The 19,884-nt window shown below is 46.7% G+C and overlaps 2 protein-coding genes, 1 long non-coding RNA gene and 1 other non-coding gene across 17 annotated transcripts in view; 3 read left to right on the top strand and 1 right to left on the bottom strand.

The window, feature by feature from the left end:
• The first annotated feature begins 32 nt into the window (after positions 1–32).
• LOC122457015 lies at positions 33–4,815 on the top strand. The gene is made up of 2 exons (XR_006276270.1): positions 33–134; positions 3,530–4,815. It is a non-coding gene; the product is annotated as an uncharacterized LOC122457015 (long non-coding RNA).
• Positions 3,012–3,107, top strand: LOC119844882. Its single transcript, XR_005289428.1, has one exon. It is a non-coding gene; the product is annotated as a Z30 small nucleolar RNA (small nucleolar RNA).
• Positions 3,707–10,863, bottom strand: PEX12 (peroxisomal biogenesis factor 12). Its single transcript, XM_038376004.2, has 3 exons — positions 10,733–10,863; positions 8,089–8,642; positions 3,707–7,047 (listed from the first exon to the last, which is right to left on the bottom strand). Exons 1-3 carry the CDS (start codon positions 10,856–10,858, stop codon positions 6,648–6,650), a joined length of 1,080 nt encoding a protein of 359 aa, XP_038231932.1. The 5' UTR covers positions 10,859–10,863; the 3' UTR covers positions 3,707–6,647.
• The window catches only part of AP2B1 (adaptor related protein complex 2 subunit beta 1), a 100,701-nt gene continuing 91,562 nt past the window's right edge, over positions 10,746–19,884 (top strand). For 4 of the 14 annotated variants that reach the window (XM_038376001.2, XM_038375996.2, XM_038375992.2 and 1 more), the window contains exons 1-3: positions 11,451–11,541; positions 15,575–15,632; positions 19,557–19,662. In XM_038376001.2, coding sequence (XP_038231929.1) covers positions 15,596–15,632; positions 19,557–19,662 — 143 coding nt within the window. In that variant the 5' untranslated portion in view covers positions 11,451–11,541; positions 15,575–15,595. Of the gene's footprint in view, positions 10,883–11,392; positions 11,542–11,696; positions 12,157–13,603; positions 13,743–15,574; positions 15,633–19,556; positions 19,663–19,884 lie in introns of those variants that run through there. The other 10 variants (XM_043499703.1, XM_043499702.1, XM_043499700.1 and 7 more) reach the window with 5 other exon arrangements.

Below are 19,884 nucleotides of genomic sequence, written 5' to 3'. Positions count from 1 at the left end.
CGCCCAGCACAGCAATGAGCCCCGCCCGCCGCCTGAGTCGGCTGACCCGTGACCCAGACGGCGCGCTCTGATTGGCTGCCAGGAAGGGTCAGTGAGGTCGTAGACCAGCGTGGCGGAGCGGGGCACGGAGCCTGGTGAGCCGGGCCGGGGCTGGCGGGAGCGGGCTGGGAGACCTAGCTGGGGCTGGGCTGGCTGAGCCGGGGGGGAAAGCGAGCTGGGGGGCCGAGCCGGGGCCGGGGGGGGGAAGCGGGCTGGGGGGCCGGGCTGGTCGAGCCGGGGCCGGGGGGGGGAAAGCGGGCTGGGGGGCCGAGCCGGGGCCGGGGGGGGGAAAGCGGGCTGGGGGGCCGGGCTGGTCGAGCCGGGGCCGGGGGGGGGGAAGCGGGCTGGGGGGCCGAGCCGGGGCCGGGGGGGGGAAGCGGGCTGGGGGGCCGGGCTGGTCGAGCCGGGGGGGGGGGAAGCGGGCTGGGGGGCCGGGCTGGTCGAGCCGGGGGGGGGGGAAGCGGGCTGGGGGGCCGAGCCGGGGCCGGGGGGGGGAAAGCGGGCTGGGGGGCCGAGCCGGGGCCGGGGGGGGGAAAGCGGGCTGGGGGGCCGAGCCGGGGCCGGGGGGGGAAGCGGGCTGGGGGGCCGGGCTGGTCGAGCCGGGGGGGGGGAAGCGGGCTGGGGGGCCGAGCCGGGGCCGGGGGGGGGGAAGCGGGCTGGGGGGCCGAGCCGGGGCCGGGGGGGGGGAGCGGGCTGGGGGGCCGGGCTGGCCGAGCCGGGGGGGGGGAAGCGGGCTGGGGGGCTGAGCCGGGGCCGGGCTGGCTGAACCGGGGGGGGCTCAGTGAAGTGGCTGGTTTAAATGGGCCCTGTGGTCCCATTTCCTGCTCTGCTCGGCGGCCGCTACCGTGTCCAGGCGGGGCAGCCTCCCGCCCCCGACCTCCCTGGGGGTGTCTCTGCTTGGGGGGCTGCGTGGGACACAAGGTCGCTCCATCTCCTTGCTGCTCACTCAGCCTGTGGCCACTGCTGCACTATAGCTACCGGCTGCAGCGCCTTAGCGTGGCCACTGGCTACAGCCGTGCTGTAATTTATCCACCTCCCGCAGAGGCCTGGTGGAAGAATTGTTCCCTTGACCTAGTGGTGTCTACACTAGGGTTAGGTCCGATTAACTGCCTCTCTTGGGGATGTGCATTTTTCACAGCCCTGAGCAACACAGATAAGTCAGCACACGTTTTCGGTGCAGAGCAGGGCTATGCCAGCACTACGGAGCCAATCAATGCCGTAGGGCTGTGCCAGCCTGGCCCCAGCACACACCAAGAGAGCTTTTTCTGCCATGTAGGAACACCACCTCACCAATGCCATTAGTTAAGCCAACTGAAGCACTTTTCTGTTGTCAGAGCTGTTTCTATGTTGGGGTTTTTGCTAGCTAGCTATGTTGATATCAGGGTTGTGGTTTTTTCCACACCCCTGACTGACATAGCTATGCTAGTATAAGATTTAAGCGTGGACCAGGCCTCACATGGATTGCAAACCTCTCAAAGATTCTTCTGTTGACTCTGTGCTGCTTCATTTTGGGGAGGGAAGGTAAAGGCAGGACATGCTTTCCTAAGCCAAGGTTTTCCATGTAATAATTTTGATGAGAGGATAATGTCAGGTAGGTGAATGTTACAAAAGTAACTTTATGAAGTGCAGCCACAAGTGGGCAGTTAGTTCTGGATTTCTATCTAAATATGATACTTTCATTACGTTTAGTTGAACGAGTCAACTCCCAGAGCAGGATTAATAAAATAGGCATGTCTGTCCTGAGCCTGGCTACAGTATCATTTCCATGGCATTTGCAGTACTTGCTGGGACTCCTCAGTGCACTCGCATTTTGGTTATGCTTCTGGGCACTGAAATGAACAGTAAATTGCTTTGTAAAAGCATCGAGAGCAGAACTTCAGGTAGGAACAAAGGACTAAGATACATATTTGTAGGATTATTAATTCTATACAGTCCTCCAGGAAGGCAGCTCCCCATGGCCCTCTTGTATCTTAATTCTGCAGTGAAGACATGCCCTAATTTAAGTTATGATTCAAGTGCTGCCCTTAACTCAAGTCCCCTCTACACACACAAATCTTTAACATGAATGCCCCATGGGAAGGGTGGGGGTTGGCGGTTGGCTTCAGTCACAGTTAACACAATTTCTTAGGCCAGGTTTACACTAAAAAGTTGTCGACCCAGCTATGTCACTCCACTGTGTGAAAAATCCACGCTCCTTAGCAACACAGTTAAGACAGCCTAGTTCCCGGTATAGATTATGTTAGGTTCTTCTGTTGACATAGCTACCACCTCTCAGAGAGGCTGATTAACTATAGCGATGGGAGATTTTGTACCTTGGTGTGCCTGTCTATAAACACAGATTGTGGTGTTAATCTGTTTATAAAACTGGTTACTGCTGTCTAACCTGTCCAGGGAAAGTGTTGAAACACTTTGTGGCTTTTTTTTAAAAAAAAAAAAAAGAAAGAAAAGGCGGGGATGGGGGGAAGATTCCTGCAGGAACATACACAGGGTCTGGAATGTATAAGATCTTGGAGTTAAGCTGGGGAGGACAGATCTGGGAAGGGTCTTCTCAAGTAAAGAGAACACTGTCTAAAACAGTGATACTCAGACTGAGGTTCATGAGCCACAGGTGGCTCTTTAATGTGTCTCCTGCATCTCTTTGCAGCACATGGTATTAATACATTGTGTGACTTAATTATTAACCAATCAGGATGCCTTTACTATGTTGTTAACCCATTGTAGTTGATAAAATAACACTTGGTCAGTCATTTTGCTGTGAAAATATATAAAATATTTAAAAATAGTAAATGGAAACATAATGAATTCATACTACTGCAGCTCTTTTGGGTAATGTTGATAGTCAATTTGGCTCCTGAACCACTGAGGTCTTAGTATGACTGGTCTAAAAATAGCATTTCAGTTTCAGAATTAGAATCAGTGGTGCTTTTTTCCACAGGAAGTAGGTTCTGTATCGGAAGAGTGAGATGTGCCTAAAGCAATGATGAGTGAAGTATAGTCTGACCTGGTATTGCCAAGATTTTGTCTTGGTTCTGACCAGGGTGTGATAATGTAATCTTCTCTCTGAGCTGATTCTGGTTACCTTCATCTAGAATTAATTATTCATTCTTTGGACACTAAATATTTTTATACATCCTTTACACCGATTGAATTATGTAACTAAGCAGTCATCCTGGCAGGAGCTATTAGTGAGAGGAATCCAGTGTTCGCTTCTTATATAAAGCTTTGCACTAACTCATTTTTTGAGTAATCAATTCTTAGAACCACTGCATCTTGACTTATTTCTGAGGATATAGTGAAAGCAGGTTACATTCCTAAGTTCTCTTTTTTCCTTCTAATGAGGGTGGCCTATTGAATCTTGGGTGTTCCATTTTATTTACCTTTTTTATAAAATTATGCAAACTTGGTTAAATTGTAATTGAGTAAATTATGCAATAGCTATTAATGAGGCCTTCTTAAACTATGTTCTAATTCAGCTTTCATTTTCTTCCAGGTTTGACTAACAGTTTCATATTCAGATGTCTGTTCACATGGAGCACAATGAACTAATTGGAGCATCAAATCCAACGCAGTATCTTTGTCAGACTTGGGTGGGGATTTTAGAGCAATACTGAATGCTTAAAGGATGTAACCAGTTAAGTAAAGCCTGCTTCATTAGAAAAAGGTGCTAGGGTAGAAAAAGATTTATTATTTTTCTACTTAAAACAATAATTGAAGTGCAAATACAGACTGAAGTTCCAGTGTCATGTAGAGTAACTACAATGTTAAGCAAGGAATTATGTTCCTGAAAAATGCTACTTTAAGCAAAATGATGTTAAGCAAATCTAATTTCCCAATAAGAATTAATGTAAATTGTGGGGGGTTAGGTTCCAGGGAAATTTTTACAAACAATTTAATACTGTACACAGCAAGATTGTGAAGCTTGGTTGAGGTGGGGGAGTCAGAGGGTGGGATATTGATCTAGCACTTGCCTGAGCCCTCAAGGGTTAACACATTGTCAATGTAGCCTCATGCTCTACAAGGCAGCCTGAAGAGATGGCATGGCAGAGAGACGGAGACACGCACCATGTGTAAGAGAGACAGACGTGCATTGCCCTTTTAGGTACGCTGACCCCACACTAAGTACGCTGCCTTTTTTAAGTAGATCAGCAAGTTGACAGCAGCTGCTGACAGCAAGCTTTCTCCATCCTGAGCCCTGTCATGGCCCCCTGCTCTACGGAGAAGGGGTACAGGACTGGGGGGGCAGGAGTAGGGGAAACACTGACATTAGCACCTCGTTCCCCCTTCTGTACAGCAAACAGGAGGCTCCCGAGAGGGACAGCTGAACTGCCTGGATATTGATAGCCTGCTGGGCAACTACAGCACAGGGAACTGCAAGGGGCCTGCCAGTCCACCCTAGTTCCAAGCCCCCACCAGCTAGCTCCAATAGGCTGCTCTTTCTGCAAGCAGTGAACAAAGCAGGTGGCTGCTGAATAACATAAGGGAGCATTGCACAACTTTAAACGAGCATGTTCCCTAATCGATCAGCAATGAAACAATGTTCACTGGAATGGCTAAGTTACTGTACTAACTAACTTTAAAATTACATAAATCTTAGGTCATGACACTAATGAATCACTGATTTAAAATTAATTTAAAATGCTCAAAGTCCATAGGACTAAGCGTAATTCAATGGAAAAGTCAGTGATCAGTCATAGGCTGCAATAAGGAGACAAACTGTTTTCTTCACTTCTGCTAGCTGAGACAGAAAAGCACTATTGGATGCCAAAAGACCTTAGGGGAAAAAAAAAATCCTAAAACTACCTTTTCAATAAACACTCTAGCCCCAGTCTGGTAGCCTTTATTTACATGAGCAGTTGTACTGGAGTCAGTGAGACTACGTTTGTAGATCTGTGTAATCAAGCCTTCTAGGGCTGGCCATGTTGTATTGCTCTCCTGGAGCATCTTGGTTATCAATTTTTCAGAAAAAAAATGCAACTTGGGAAATATTTGCTGAAGCAAGATGTAATAGATATGAATTAATTCCAAATCTGAGCTATATTAAAAGCTTGTAAAATCTACATAATCTTTCACTGAATGTGACTTTTTTCAATAAGGTGTTTTTACATGAGCTCACTTATGCCTGAGAAGTGTCTATATTTATAGATCCCAGCAGGAGGCAGCAAAATGAGCTTGCCTTTCTGTTAATATGCCTCCAAAGGCAGAGGTAGCCATTAGCACTGGTCTGGTATCTAAAGTGACAGCTTTCATTTTAACAGTGTACAGGAGTTAAGGACCCTTCTTGTACCTAAAAAGATTAAAAAAAGAAATTGGCTCTTAATGTGGAAAGATTGTACAAGTTCTTTGCAGCAAGTTGTTAGAAGCTAAATTGCTGTTTCTATAATGTATACCATACAGGTAGGATAGTCTACTACTGCCCTCTGTAGAAAACAAGGTTCACACTTCATGAAAAGCCACTCCTTCAAACTGTCTAAAATTACCTGTGCTAAACTAGATCAACCAAAGTGCTGTGGAAGCAGGAATCACCTTAAAATCACTACTAGCCAACTTCTATACTCTGCCTGCTTAGAGATCAAAGGAGACATTTCAGTATGACCAAATGGACGTAAGGTGCTAAATGAAGCTACACTATGCCAGTCCTAATTAAAACTCAAACTGCAGCCTGAGTCTTGGCTCCTCTTCAATATGAGGGCACTGCTCTGACTACAATTTTCACAATGTGTGATTTTACTTTGATCCATTGGGTCTCCACCATTGGGTCCATATGTTATGATGAAAGCAGCTGCAGTCTGATTCATTCATGCAAACAAACTTTCAGATAAGCAGTTTACCAGTGGTTTAAAACATTAGATAACAGAAGTGGAATGAGTCTAGTTAGGTCCTAATTCCCAGTGTCCTGATAGATAGGAAGGAAGAGAGAAGCAGCTTTGCTATGCCAGTAGTCACTAACAGATCTGAGGATACATTCAACAAAGCAAGCCTGAATTGGCACATTTTGTTTTTATCTGGTTTCAGTCACGTATGCTCAAACCCAATTCAGACAGAGGGCATCCTTTCCCCTGGTTCGTACTTGTTCTGCCTGGCTTGCTAACGTCACCCGAGTTGTCCCAGGGGAATGGTGGGGGGAGAAGCCTAAATTTATGGCAAACTGATATGAATTGGGGGCACAGCTCTGTTCATGCTCTTGTGAATTCTAAGATGGAGTAGTCTAGAAGCAGAGCTAGGGAGAATCTTAGGAACGTAGGAAGTGCCAGGCTGAAGCTGATCAGTGGTTTATTTAGGCCCATCTCTGAATATCTTTGACAGTGGTCAGTACCAGAGCTTTCTGGTTGAGAGGCTGTCAACATAGCCCTCGCATCTTGGAATTGGATAAAGCAGCATTTAGGGCAACGAAAACCCTAGTGCTGCTGCTGAACTTAGTGTCCAAATGTGCCTTAGAGTCTGATTACTCAGCTAATAAACGGTCAATGTACCTTTTGCTGCCCTAATAATGTGTTATACACAGTCTGGCTGGCAGAAAAGTTGTGTTCCAGGTAGGCAAGAACCTAGAGTATACAGTGCCTGCACCAATTATGTATCTGCTTTGTAAGTGTCACTGCACTACACTCCCTTCAGCTTTCAGGGGTGTACAGCTTAACAAGGTGCTGCAGCTCTGTAGCATAGCCAGTGATGGGGCACCTTTGGTGACTCTTTACATAAGTGTAGACACAGCGGTAACAAAACACAAAGCCGGATGTGGAGAGGACTGTTTCGTTGGCTCGGATTTTGCGGCACAACGGGCACATGGTCTTCAGTTTTGGTAAGAGAGGTGAGCCTGTGCCATGGTCCAGGTGCACGGGTGGTGGTGGAGTAGGCAATGCAGTCAATGATTTGATGGTCTCCTGGTTCTCAGTTGAGTACCACCAGTCCAGAAACTGCAGGAAGAACACACCCACAGAGAGGCTGGTGGACAGGGATAAGGCAACACCTCCCAATGCTTTTTTCACCGCTGATTGCACTTGCTCCTTAATGCTGAAGCAGGGAGATAAGGAACAGACAGATAATTAGCACCCCGCCTAGTCACCTATGTAAACTAATAGTGCAGAGGCAATACACTACTGCATACCAGAGAGAGACTTCAGGGCTAGTCAGCTACTGCTTTTTAAAAAGATACCTTGTTACAAATATGTGGTGTTTACATTATTTAGAATCAACTGAGGAAATGAACAATACAGGTATTTTAGGGAGGTGTAATTTGGTGCATGGGGCACAGAACTTTAAAACTTGGAAAATAGGTCTAGGTCCATTGAAGTTCTTAGGTGGAAGGACTGGGGTTGAGAAGGAGTGGGGTACAAAGGAATTAACTCATGGTTTAGTTTCAAAGCAGGCTCAGGTTGGGAGTGTCCAGAACTCATTGCCTTCTGGTCAGGATTTCTGTAGGAACAAAAAGAAAAGGAGTACTTGTGGCACCTTAGAGACTAACAAATTTATTAGAGCATAAGCTTTCGTGAGCTACAGCTCACTTCATCGGATGCATTTGCATCCGATGAAGTGAGCTGTAGCTCACGAAAGCTTATGCTCTAATAAATTTGTTAGTCTCTAAGGTGCCACAAGTACTCCTTTTCTTTTTGTTCCTACAGACTAACACGGCTGCTACTCTGAAACCTGTAGGAACAGAATTGCTAGTCCCAGTCCACTAGCGGACAACTGGTCCCACTCACCCACTTGTTTGGTGGCAGTTTCAGAAGACTACCCAAGGATTGAACAGATCACAGAGACTGAACTCCTGCAAGTTAAGGCAGTTTTGGAACCAAGGACCTCTGAAATTAACTCTGACAGGCTGGCTACTAGGCTCTGCGCCCCCCTTCAAAGAAGGTCAGATTGAGCTTTTAAACATGAAGGAAACATATTTGACAATAATAGGAGCTCTGTTTGACCCCCATATGGTACCTCTTAACACTGAGACAGTTTTATGCTAAAGCACCATTTGGGAATAGAAAGACAGCCCCAAATATTCCCACATAACACTGCAATAATTCTAAGATGTATTGGTCTGGCTCCTTTCTAACTCACCTGTGAGCTGGCTGCTGGCTTGCAGTAGCTACTGCTAGTTTCTGCTCCAACACCTGGATGTCCTCTGCTGTCAGTCTAACCAGGCGTACACCAGCCAGGCCCAGCAGCGGGGAATGATGCTGAGCCTTACCAAGGATATAGCACAGCTGCTGGCTGAGAAACCAGCCCTCCCAGGCCATGTTTACAAAGGGATAGGCTGCTAAAAAGGCCCTGTAAAAGCGCTTCCAGGATGATGATGGAGGATGGATGGCATATTCGTCCTCTTCTCTCAGACTGGAGACCAGTTTCTCCAACTTTGTTTTCAGATAAGGAATGAGAACCAACAAGAGGAGAGACTTCCAGTGTTGCTTCTTTGGCAGCCCAGCACTGGCCAGCTGGTGCAGCCCCATGCTGTCTCCCACTGCTATCCTCTTTAGGCCATAAAAGTTTTCTGAAAAAGAGGCACTAAACTGGGACAGAAAATGCTGCTGGAGCAACAGATCCAGGAGGGTGTAGATCTCATCAAACCAACGCCAGAGGAAGCCATAGCGGCCGGGATTGGATTCAGCAAGCACCTAACATAAGATCCATGGAACAGGGAAGGAAGTGGTGTCAAAGAGCCACTCAATCAATTAAAACAATTATGACCTATGTATCCAGTATAAGAAACGGTTCAGAAACACAGACTTGAGCAGTGATCAGAATAAGACATTGGCTAATAAAACTTCGGCCCTGTGGAAAATTTATAAATTTTGAAGTGGGTTTTAGCCCATGAAAGCTTATGCCCAAATAAATTTGTTAGTCTCTTTTGTTCAAATAGATATGTTAGTATCTAAGATGCCACAAGTACTCCTGTTCTTTTTACAAGTACTCCTCATTCTTTTTGTGGAAAATTAAATCCTTCAGTTTGCTACCAGCATATGACTGGCAATATTTTATCTATTTTATCTATGTCTGACTTAAGCCAGATGTGAATTCCAGGGGTGAAAGGTGAGTAAAGGGCATTTCACAGGGGACATGGTAGTGATCGCCCTCATTCCCCAATAATGAAAGTGTATCCCCTAAAACATTAACTATCTGCATATGTATCCTCACTGAATCAAAGACTCAAATGCACTGTATATATTTGTGTTTTCCCTCCATGAACATTTCTTCGATATAAATGCCTTAGTACCCCATGTCTGGAACTAAAATAGCATTGTCAGCAACAGTCCAGGCAGAAGGACTTAGATCTGGGCACTCATCCCTTCATGTGCTAGAAAAAAAGTTGGTCTAAGCACAGGACTTGAAGCCAAGACTTCATGAGCGCCTGTCAGTCCTAGTTCTACTTTTGACTTTATGTGTTTTTTTTTGGACAAGCCACTTCACCTCACTGCTTGAGTGTCCCTAGCTGGAGAGAACATTTGCCTCCCTCACAGGCTTACTGAGAGGATTAGTTAATGTTTGTACAGTGATCTGAAGATGGAGAGTGCTAATCAGTGCACTAATTATATGCAATTTATCCCATTCTTCAACAGCACAAAGGAAATGTCATGCACCCACCACAGGGCGACTTGCTTTCCACACAGACTTTGCTCTCCTTTGACTTTCTTTGTGCAAGTCCAGCATTCTCAGCTCCTGTGCCATTATAGCATCAGCAGTGGAGAGAGGTTGCAAGCTGTGTGCTATACTGACTCAATGCATCTGCTCAGGCCCAAGAGTTCTGTAGCCTAAGATAGCACTTTGCCCTTTTATAGCACCTGGAATGGAATTCAACGATCACCAAAGTGCTTTCCCAACACTTTGATGAATTAGCTCTCCCAACCTCTGTGCGAGGTAAGTATGGATTATCCCCCGTTTTACAGATAGAAAAACCAAGGCACAGAGAAATTAAGTGACTTGCCTAGGGTCTATGGAGAGTCAGGGTCAGAGCCAGGAATAGGTACAGAAGTCCTGATTCTGCTTTAATCAATCATTCACCTGTATTTCTTCTCCTGGATAGGCTAACTGACACCAAGCACATGCTTGACACAAATGCGAATTATGATTCAGCTTGAACGCTGTCACTTATTTTCAGAATCATGACACGCAAAAAATGGTCTTCCAAGGTTCAATCCATAGCACTTGTTTTTGATGGAGTAGTAAACCCCGGCCACTAGGTGTTTCCAGTGAAAATACTGGCATATGCCCTTCCTTAAAATAACACTGCTGCCCTCAAGTTTTGTAAACGCAATCGAGTAGCACAGTCATTGAGACTTCAACGCGACACGCAGAAGCCCCTAGATGGAGACTTTAGAGCAGAGCGTCTCAAACTTTTGTTCTGGTGACCCCTTTCACACAGCAAGCCTCTGAGCGCGACCCCCCCCCCCTTATCAATTAAAAAGACTTTTTAAAATATAGTTAACACCATTATAAATGCTGGATGCAAAGCGGGGTTTGGGGTGGAGGCTGACAGCTCACGACCCCCCATATAACAACCTCGTGACCCCCCCGAGGGGTCCCAACCCCCAGTTTGAGAACCTTGCTTTAGAAAGTACCATTCCCCCTATAAATCCCCCCTCCCCTTTTTAACATGGCGAAACGTAACACCAAACTCACTCGATGTCATATTTTGATATAGTCACGTTTCTCCTGCTCTGTGGACACCCGCTCCTCTCTAAAGCCTGGGGCAGGGGGGCATCTTTACCTTGGCCACATGCTGAAGCGCAGGTCTCACTGCTGACATCAAGCTGTCCTGGGCCACCACTTCAAAGATGGGAGGCCTGTCATCGCCGGCTGCAGCAGCGGTGAGATGAGCCCCGTGCTCGGCCATGAAGGATCCCGACCTTTCCCCACGGTACCTGGGACAAAGGAGACAGGCGTGCAGGGGGGCCGGGGGTGGTTTGAACGCTGAAAGTCCCGCCCCGCCCCGCCCCGGGGAAAGGGCTGCAGCTGAGCGGCTGCTGTGACGCTGGCCGAGGGGCCCCACGCGAGGGGCCCCGACGGGAACGCGCGTGGGGTGGGGGGGGGGGGGCGCGCGAGCTGCGCTGCCTCCGCAGAGGGGGGGGGAAGGAGCAGCCGGAACCTGGGCGAACAGCGCCGCGCGAGCAGCCTCGGCCTCGGGGAGTCCCGGGCGGGGCGGGGCCGCGGGTCACGCCAAGGGCCGGCCGAGCGGGGTGGGCCGCCCTACAGCTACCCCGCCGCGGGAGGGGGGGATCCGGGGGGCAGGGCTTCACCGACCCGGCCCCACACTTACCCCCCCCCAGCGCTTCTCCGGGGGGGGGAGGGAGCATTCCAGGCCCCACTTGAGAGCAGCCCCCGGAAGTGGGAGCAAGAGGCGACGCTCTGCCCTCAGCCGGGTCTCTATGGCCGCGGCGGCCCGGACGCTCTAGGCGAGGCGAGGGGGAGCTCTATCGCCCTGAGTCTTCCGAGCCACCGCGCTTCCGGTTCCCGTCCCCAGCCGCCGCCTCCGCAGCGGTGCGTGTGTCCCTGCCCCGCCCTGTGCCCGACGCCCCGGTGAGTGTGGCCGGCCCCGCCTGCCCCCCAGGGAACAGGCCCGGCTTGGGGGGGGAGGCGCCCCGGGGGCGGGGCCCTGGGGCGCCGGGACGGGAGCTGCCCCTGGCGGGTCCCGCTGCCCTTTGTTCCCAGCGCCGCTCTCGCGTCGCCAGGGCCGGGCGGAGAGATGGGAGGGTGCGGCCCCTCGTCCCCCCGCTAGCCCCCCAGGCCGCCCTGGGCCCCGCGTCCCCCTGAAGCGCGGGGCCCCCCAAAGCGCATTAAGCCCAAACGTTGGGGGAGCCGGGCCCACGTTCCTAAATATTGGTGGAGCTCGGGCACCCCAGCCCCATATAACTCGCCGCCTGGGGGGCCCAGCCCCACTCAGACCATCCCTCGCCACCCAGGAGCTGTTCCTGGGTGGATGGAGCGCGCACAGCTGGGTGGGCTGGCCTGGCCCAGCGCTTAAACTGGTTAAAGTGGGGCTGTTTCCTAGAGAGATTGGGGACCCACCCATTGCTCCAGAGCGGGTCTAGCTTCCATGTCCCAACTGGGACTGTTCCCATCCCAGAGTTCCCAGGTTAATCATCCACACAGATTGTCTCTGCCTGAGACTTTTCCCGTTTATATTTTAATAAGGTTAGTGTCTTCACCACTGAGATTACCCAGGGCCGGGCACCAAACTAGATAGGGCCTGTAGGTTGCTGTTACAGAGTTTTGGGTGGTCAGGATTAGTGTTTGTCATTTACAAGACCCATCTTTCTTTGACGCTATTGTGTGAGACTCTTTGTCTCTGGATGAAGTGATTCCTTTATTCCTGCTCTAGTTGCTGAATTAGACGCATCTGGTTCAATCTAAATTTGAATTTCAAACACTTAAAGGACCAAGGTGCTGGTGAGCCAGCAGGGCTGCTAGATGAGACTAGAGCCCACTGGGTGTTTTCTTGTCATGTTCTTGTTCTTATCTGGGAGTGAATGTAGGCCTTTTTTTGCAAACCTCAAAACCATTCCCCATTTACCTGTTCTGAGTTTAGCAGGTGCAGGTAAGAGACAGTGGGCTCCAGGATGATGAATTATAATTACTTTACAACCTCAGTCATCTTTAAACATCCCTCAGTTCTTGCTAATAAAAATGTCTGTTTTCCATCTTTTAAAATGTTTCAGCTTTCCTCCTTTTTTGAATTTATGCAGAAAAAGCTGGCATTTCCTTGACAGTTATTTGAAACCATTGTCATTTGTGAATCACAGCTCTCGTGTCTCTTTGTTTCTTGGTTTCACTTGAGACTAGCTGTGCCCAGTAATGTGTTTGCTTAGTAAACCAGATTATACTGAGTACCACTGGGAAATTGCCTTTGACAGCATGTGTGAAGCTAGCTCAAACATAGAATGAAGCAAAATATTCTGCACCCTGGGGAAAGGCAGCCTTATATTGTATTTGGAATATTGTAGCTGTGGTACTTATTAAAATAATAGTCTTAAATGTTATTTGTAGCTGCCAAATCAGGAGGTCATTAAGATATGTATTGTGGCTAGATTTAAATAAGAGCTGAGTAATTTTATGACTGCTAATGAAATTTGTAGCTGAGCAAGCTAAAATAATAAGGGTAATGAAATCTCAAGCCTCAGGCCATAAAGGTCACCTGTGAAGTTTAGCAAGGAATTTTCCTCCTCTGTGTAGTATTGCACAATTAGTTAAATGCGTGTTATTGAGTGTCTGGCCTTTCCTTAAATATTGGCCATTATTAGAATACCAGACTAAATCAGTGCAGGGTCTGGCCAGGGTGATAGATCCTGTGTGTAAGAAAACAAAAACATAGCGAGAACTACATTCATTCTAAAAAAAAAAAATGGTATTGTGCCCATTACTTCAGTAAATGAAAGACATTTAAGTCCTCTTTCAAACTAGGCTAAAATCCTAAGCAATGTGTCAGCAATAACATTGCAGCTGCAAGTAGGCTGCATTTTTAATTATGAAATGAGACTTGTAGCAACTTCCTCTCTTGGAAGGCTATGGGGATTGCTGCCAAGATTGGTGAGCTTCAGGAGTGTAAATTCAAAGTGATGCTATATCCCCTCTCTTTTTTCAGTATCCTTCTGTCTCTGTTTTCAAAATTACCTCTTGTGTTGCTGCTCCCAAACAAAAAGCTAGCCCAGTGGTGAAGCAGTAACAGAACCAGCGTGAACAATCCTGATCAAGGTCACCCTGCTGCAGCTGCTGGGCTGAGGGTAGGTACACCTGCATGAGCACCACAGGCAAGATCTGATGACGGCATATAGAGAATAACATTTGCCATTTTCCACTCCTTGGCAGCTGGACAGGACTACAGATGTGCCTAGAGTCTCCCCCATGGAGCAAAATGAAAGTGACCAGGATTAGCTCATTACCTCTGCTGCTGTTACTCATAGTAACTTTTCTGCTGAAGCAAGAGAAGCAGCAGCATAAGCATCATCTGGAGGCAAAGGAGGAAATATAAACAAAATATGAGGGAAGGAGGTATGATAGGACCAGGAGCTCCAAAAAGATGTGGTTAGGGTGGTGGGGGATGAGCAGCACAAACAGGAAGTGGTGTTGGTCTGCTATTCTTTTGGGACAGAAAGAGTTCAAAACCAAATTTGTTCCCTTGGGCCTGGGAGCTCTGGAGGCAGCACAATCAGCCTGTGCAGGAAAGATGTCTGGCATGTTTTGTAGCCAACACTTCAGGCTGACAGGAGGAGGGGGCAGGCTCAGTCTGTTACAAGGGGATCCACATCTAGCTTTTCAGCCGAGGGAGAGTTATTAGGAAGAACAGAGGTGTCCCTATTCCAGGAAAAATGGAAGTGTAAGATTGAAATAGGCGCTGGAGAGAGAGAAGCAGTAATGAGTGGAGAGAGGGAGAGCATGAGAAATGGAGACGACAGAAAAGCACATAAGACAAGAAAGGAGATCAGACAAAAACAGGAAAGGAGAGGGAGAAAAATTAGGAAAGGAATTGATTGGATAATTATAGGGGCAAGTTGTATTTCAGGTTTTTGGCTGTGATACTAATTTCATAATCAAAAGAAATAAGACTTCCTTCTCCTGTGCTTGTCTTTTCCCCAGGTACTGTTTAAAAGCTTGTGGGAAAGTCTCTTTCCTCCCTGGCCGCCACCAATCACATTTTTAAAAAAATGTAAAATGGATTCTACATTCTTCCTGATATGTTTGTGATGTCCCTATAATTTGAACATGTTGTTAGTAATCCACTAGGATTTGTGAAACAAAAAAGTGCAAGTAGTTGGGAAGCCATTGTGACTGCAGTCCTATAGTAACACATCAACGTGTGCCCATGGAACCCGGTCCTCATGACCAACGTACCTATAACAACAAACCAGCGTTTGCAGTGCAGCCCTACAGTAACAGGCCAACGTGCAGATGGTGTGGCAGTGAGATGGAAAAGATTTCACCTTTAAGCTTCCATAAGTTTCTTGTAAAACACTTTTTTAAAAAGCGATGCTGTGTGTTAGGAAGAATGAGGAAAAACGTTTTTTTGGTTCATGTGGGAAATGGTCTGTTTTGCTGTTCCTCTCTGATGCAACCCCAAAATGCACCAGCAGGGGGAGACTACCCTTTCCTTACTTGTGTCCCTCCATTGTCTGAAATGGATCTTTCTGAAACATGAATCTGTTTCCATAAATGGACACTTCTTAAATATAACCTCACTTTTGAGGGGAGGAGGTGAATGAAATATCTGGAGAACACATAAAGGTCTTCTCCCTCAGTATAATTAAAAACATCCCCACCAGGGAGGATTGAAAGAACAGGGTGGGAGATTGTTGGACCCCTTTCCTGCCCTCTCAGAAACAAACTGCCATGTTTTGCCAGCAAACTTCAGTTGAAACTTACTTTTCTTTTCTTTTTTTTTAAATCAAGGATTTGCTGAGTTACCTCACTAGTTAGTGCTGCACAAAGGTTGTATGTACAGAACCCTTGCTTATTCCCTTATGGTATTCCTGCTAAGCCTTGTTTCTCTGCGTGTGTGGTTTGCATAGTGGGTTGACAGCAGCTGCAGCTTCTATTCAGATGTTCGTTGTTCTTGCAGGTGTGCTAAGGAATTGGAACCATGACGGACTCCAAGTATTTCACAACCAATAAAAAAGGTTAGCTTTAAACTCTTACAAAATATTGCAGGTTCCTGGAGATGCTGGGTGGCTATCGTTTTAAAGTGGCTTTTTTGAACTCCACTTGGAAGAATTTGTGCTCTCTTGTTAGCTTTGTCCCCATGTCTCCTCTCAATCATCCAGGGAGAAGTTCTTCAAAAGTAGGCCATGAAACTGTCACTGAGCCTCTCCTTCCCCTTTTTCCTCTGGTAGCATGAAAAGGCAGGACTGAAGTGCTGAATAGTCTTGCAGTGCGCAAATTCTGTGACCCAAATTACCTTTCCTCACTCCCTGATTTTCCAGAGCATCAGGGAAGCAAAACTTGGATATTTGAAATGTACAGTGACTTGTTTGGAGGTTTAGGGCTGGATTGAAGGGTTCAGGACCATGGACAGTTGTCCAGTCAGACAACTAGACGTACGCTTGGGTTGTGTGGTGGGGAAGAATAGGCTTGAAGGGTCTGGGTGTTTATATGTGCACATTTTTAGCCATTTGGAAGGCTTGTTATGAGCTTACAACAGGCTCTTTTCTAAAAAGTTGTGGGTCCTCTCTTGCTGCCTTTTCAAAATCCATGGGAAAATCTACCAGAGGAGCCAGATATCCAATTCATCCTTACCCCAAACAAACTCTTCACCCCTGTGCTCCATATGATTCTCCCTTGACTTTATTGTAACCATGGTTGTCACTTAGCCCTAGTGATCATCTATAACACCTTGTTGAAAAGAGGTAGTGTTTCTGAAATATCGTGGATCATGGGCATAAAGTAGCCATGATGCACACTTACTCCACCACTGTGGAGTCATTTGTCTTACTCCTAAACTCTGGCCTAAAGGACTAGCAGTAAATATGGACCATTAACTCCAAGGCCTCCAAATTCTGCCTTTTCTATTGACGTTAGTGCTGCTAAACTGATCCTGCGTTGTTTTGTGGCTGCAGATCAGAGTCTGGGTTGAGGTAGAACGTTGATTTTTGTCTCTAGCTCCTTCCACAGTGCCAGAATGTCTGAATGTTTCTGTTGAATGGTCCACATTGCTGTTTGTGTTGTCATTATGCTTCAGAGTGAGCACCCTATTGAAACAAAATGAATTTACATCTTTTTAAGAGCTTGTCTGCACAGGGACACTCGGGAAATTGAATTCAGATTAAAGAAAAGTGTGAATTTAAAGCGGTGTAGTTAAACTGCAGTAAATCCCTGCATGGATGTTCTTACTCAGAATTAAAGTGGTTTTAATTTGGTGTTAGCTTAATTCACAGTAAATTCATCTAAACTGAATTAAGGGCGTTTTAATTCTGAATGTGTGCGTCCACACAGGGATTTAATATGGTTTAACTAATCCACTTTAGAAGTTAATTTGGAGCAACTTTCCTGAGTGTCCCCATGTAAATGAGTCCTTAGAGAGAAATGACAGCCCTATCTGCAGATGCAGCCAGATAGCAGGAAAGTGGATCTCACTGGGATGGTTATAAGATTGCCATAACCTTTTTTAAAAAAACAGAAGCGTACATTCCACAGAAACTGATGCAGACACAAGGAGAATGCTGGTGCTGCATACTGGCTCGGTCAGACTCTCGGGTGTGCTCTCAATAAGAATTATGAGCTGGATGTCTTTCTCAGATGGCTGGCAATGGAAGCAGCCACGACATTGTTCTTCAGAACAGTAACTTCTGTGCCTTTCCAATGGCCTACTTGAGTCATTGGCACTAGGGCAGGGAACATACCTTACTCTGTAAAACACAATGTGAATTTACAGCATTATAGAAGTCATTTATAACAACTCCGCACCTTTAATACATCTTTCTACAAGCCAATTCTGCTGCTGTTTCCTATGGAAACTGGCTTGCTAACATAATGGCCCATTGTCGGAGGAAGTGGGAGGGCATATAGTTTGACTATCCTCTTTGCAGTTCATTCCCTTTTGACTTCCTGGTCTTGCCTGATCAAACCTCTTGGCATCCACTGTATTCGTGAATCTAACAGCACTTGCTAGGCTTCAGGAACTGAGCTAATGTTTAGGGAGAAGAGTAGCATTTATGTACCTTTCAGCATGCTAGGCTGCTTTGCCTTTTTTCCAGACATGCCTGCCTGCTAGGCTGTCCTAAAAATGCCATTTGGAATAAAACATCTTTAAGGATATTGACTGCAGTCTTCTTTTAAATGAGTTGGTATGAAATGCTAAGCAGGTTTCCCTGGCCCATATCGCATTATTGGCTTTTAAACATGATCAGCAATAGTGCCTGATGCTAATGAATCAGTTTCCTCAATGTGTTCTTTATAGTTTTCAAATCCCTTGCCATATTTTGTTTGTGGTTTAGATAATTGCCTTCATTTCCTCCACCTGCAGTCTGGTGTGGTAGAATCAACAGCACAGCTTTCTGTCCCAAAGGGACTGTTGTCACATGTAGACTCCTGGCTTGACCCCTCCTTTTCCTGTTTGAGCAGTGATCAAGCGAAACCAGAAAATCTGCAGGGACAGAAAATGTGCTTTGTTCTCATAGCTGTTCGCTATCGTGCTTTCAGATTGAAAATCCATGTCCTTGTTACTACTCTAAAGGCCACCTTCCACCGCCCCCCCCCCCCAAAACGTTTTTGGCTCTGCCAGATATTTTTAGACACACAAATAACTGGGGAACAGGCACCTCTCATACCATTTAGCCCTTATTTATTGCAATTATGGACTCTAAAGGAGAATCCTACAGTAGTTTGTCTTCATTGGTCTGTGTGGAGCAAAGGTTTGGGCTAGAGTGTAGCATTGCCAGGGTTCTTTGATCCTCCACAAAAGCTCACCCCTGACATTACCATTGACTCCTGCTATGCTGTGTCTCCTTGTTAGGTGGCTTGTGGTTTCTGTTGATGGTGATTCCTTCTCTTTACTCCTGGGGAAATCAGCTGCCAGTGAGAGAAGGGTTTGCTTCTTTTCCAAACCAGCCGTGTCCTACAGCTGCTGTCTGAGCAGAGTTAAGGGTCTGGTTTGGTGTATATACATTATTCTGTGCTTCTGACTCATTATGGGGTTTACTTTATGGCTGCAGAGATCCAGCCTCAACTGATTTTGCACAAGGGTATAGCTGGAAGAATTAATCTCAGGAAAGGTTTCTTCAGTTATTTTATAGGTGGTTTCCAAATCCAGGCATGAGTCTTCCTTGAATGTCTTTGCTTGTTCAATCTTTTAACCTCACCTGTTTTTTGTTTGACTAAAATCGTCCTTCCCTATTTTTGATGCTGCTGGTCCTGCCATGCCTGTATTGCACAGTGATCTGTGTCATCCCACTGTTCCCTCACTTGCGTTTGCAGGAAGCAAACGGTGACAAGAGAGAAGCTAGGAAAGTCTGGACAGAATTCTTAGCTAAACTGAGCCACAATTTCTTACATGTTCTAGTCTAGCGTCTCCCCCCTCTGCACCCTCGATCTTTTTGATTGTTGTTATATAATAGTTTCTTTGTGCTCTTTCTCAGTGGCTTATTTAATGATGTGGTTTAGTGTCCCGGAAAGTGGTGAGATTCTACCATACATTGTAGCTTTTATTAGCATTTTCCTTTGGGGCTGTGTCCTCCACACCATTGCTAGAGCACTGAAGATCACCTTATTTCTCGTGGCTGAACAACATCCCCCAGACATTCTTAAGATCACTGTTACCAAGCTTAGGAGCTCATCAGCACTGCTGTTTAACTGGTGAATGGGGTTGAGCAATGTTGGGTCACTTCTGCCCCAGGCTATCAAATTTGGGCCTCCTATTTGGTGGTTTTCTATTTTCCTCCGTGCAGCTTGTCCTGCAGTTCTTCTGGGGCCTCCTATAACCTCATGAATCATCCACCAGCCCAAAGATGAGGGAAGCAGCATTTCAGCATTGATGGGAGCACAAGTCACTTTCTAGGTAACTCTAAAGCTAGATCCACTGAAATTCAGACTGCTCTGTCTTCTTGCAGGAGAGATCTTTGAACTGAAGGCTGAACTCAACAATGAGAAGAAAGAGAAGAGGAAAGAAGCGGTGAAGAAGGTTATTGCTGCCATGACTGTGGGGAAGGATGTCAGGTAAAGGCTTGTTCCCTCTCCCGTATGGTCTCTAATTTCATCATCTCCTGTGTGGAAGCCTTTCTCTCCTGAGACACTGTGACAGCATATGAATTCACACAATCATTTGGGAGGTTTGATGGATTCTGAACATCTAGTAACCTTGTTACTAATTCTGACCCAGTTATAAGTGAAATGCATTTAACTCTTATATAGCACTCTTCACCAGTAGGTCTCAAAGCA

This window comes from Dermochelys coriacea, chromosome 17 (assembly GCF_009764565.3).
Source record: "Dermochelys coriacea isolate rDerCor1 chromosome 17, rDerCor1.pri.v4, whole genome shotgun sequence".
NCBI lineage: Eukaryota > Metazoa > Chordata > Testudines > Dermochelyidae > Dermochelys > Dermochelys coriacea.
This window is presented reverse-complemented; position numbering and strand designations above follow the sequence as displayed.

What these genes read in the sequence shown, in the direction of transcription:
- PEX12 (XM_038376004.2), bottom strand. Translation starts at nt 10,858, where the DNA reads ATGGCCGAGCACGGGGCTCATCTCACCGCTGCTGCAGCCGGCGATGAC. An exon ending in CGCTTCAGCATGTGGCCAAG is followed by an intron (nt 8,643 to 10,732) that starts GTAAAGATGCCC and finishes ATCTTATGTTAG; the next exon opens with GTGCTTGCTGAATCCAATCC. An exon ending in AGCCAGCAGCCAGCTCACAG is followed by an intron (nt 7,048 to 8,088) that starts GTGAGTTAGAAA and finishes TCCCTGCTTCAG; the next exon opens with CATTAAGGAGCAAGTGCAAT.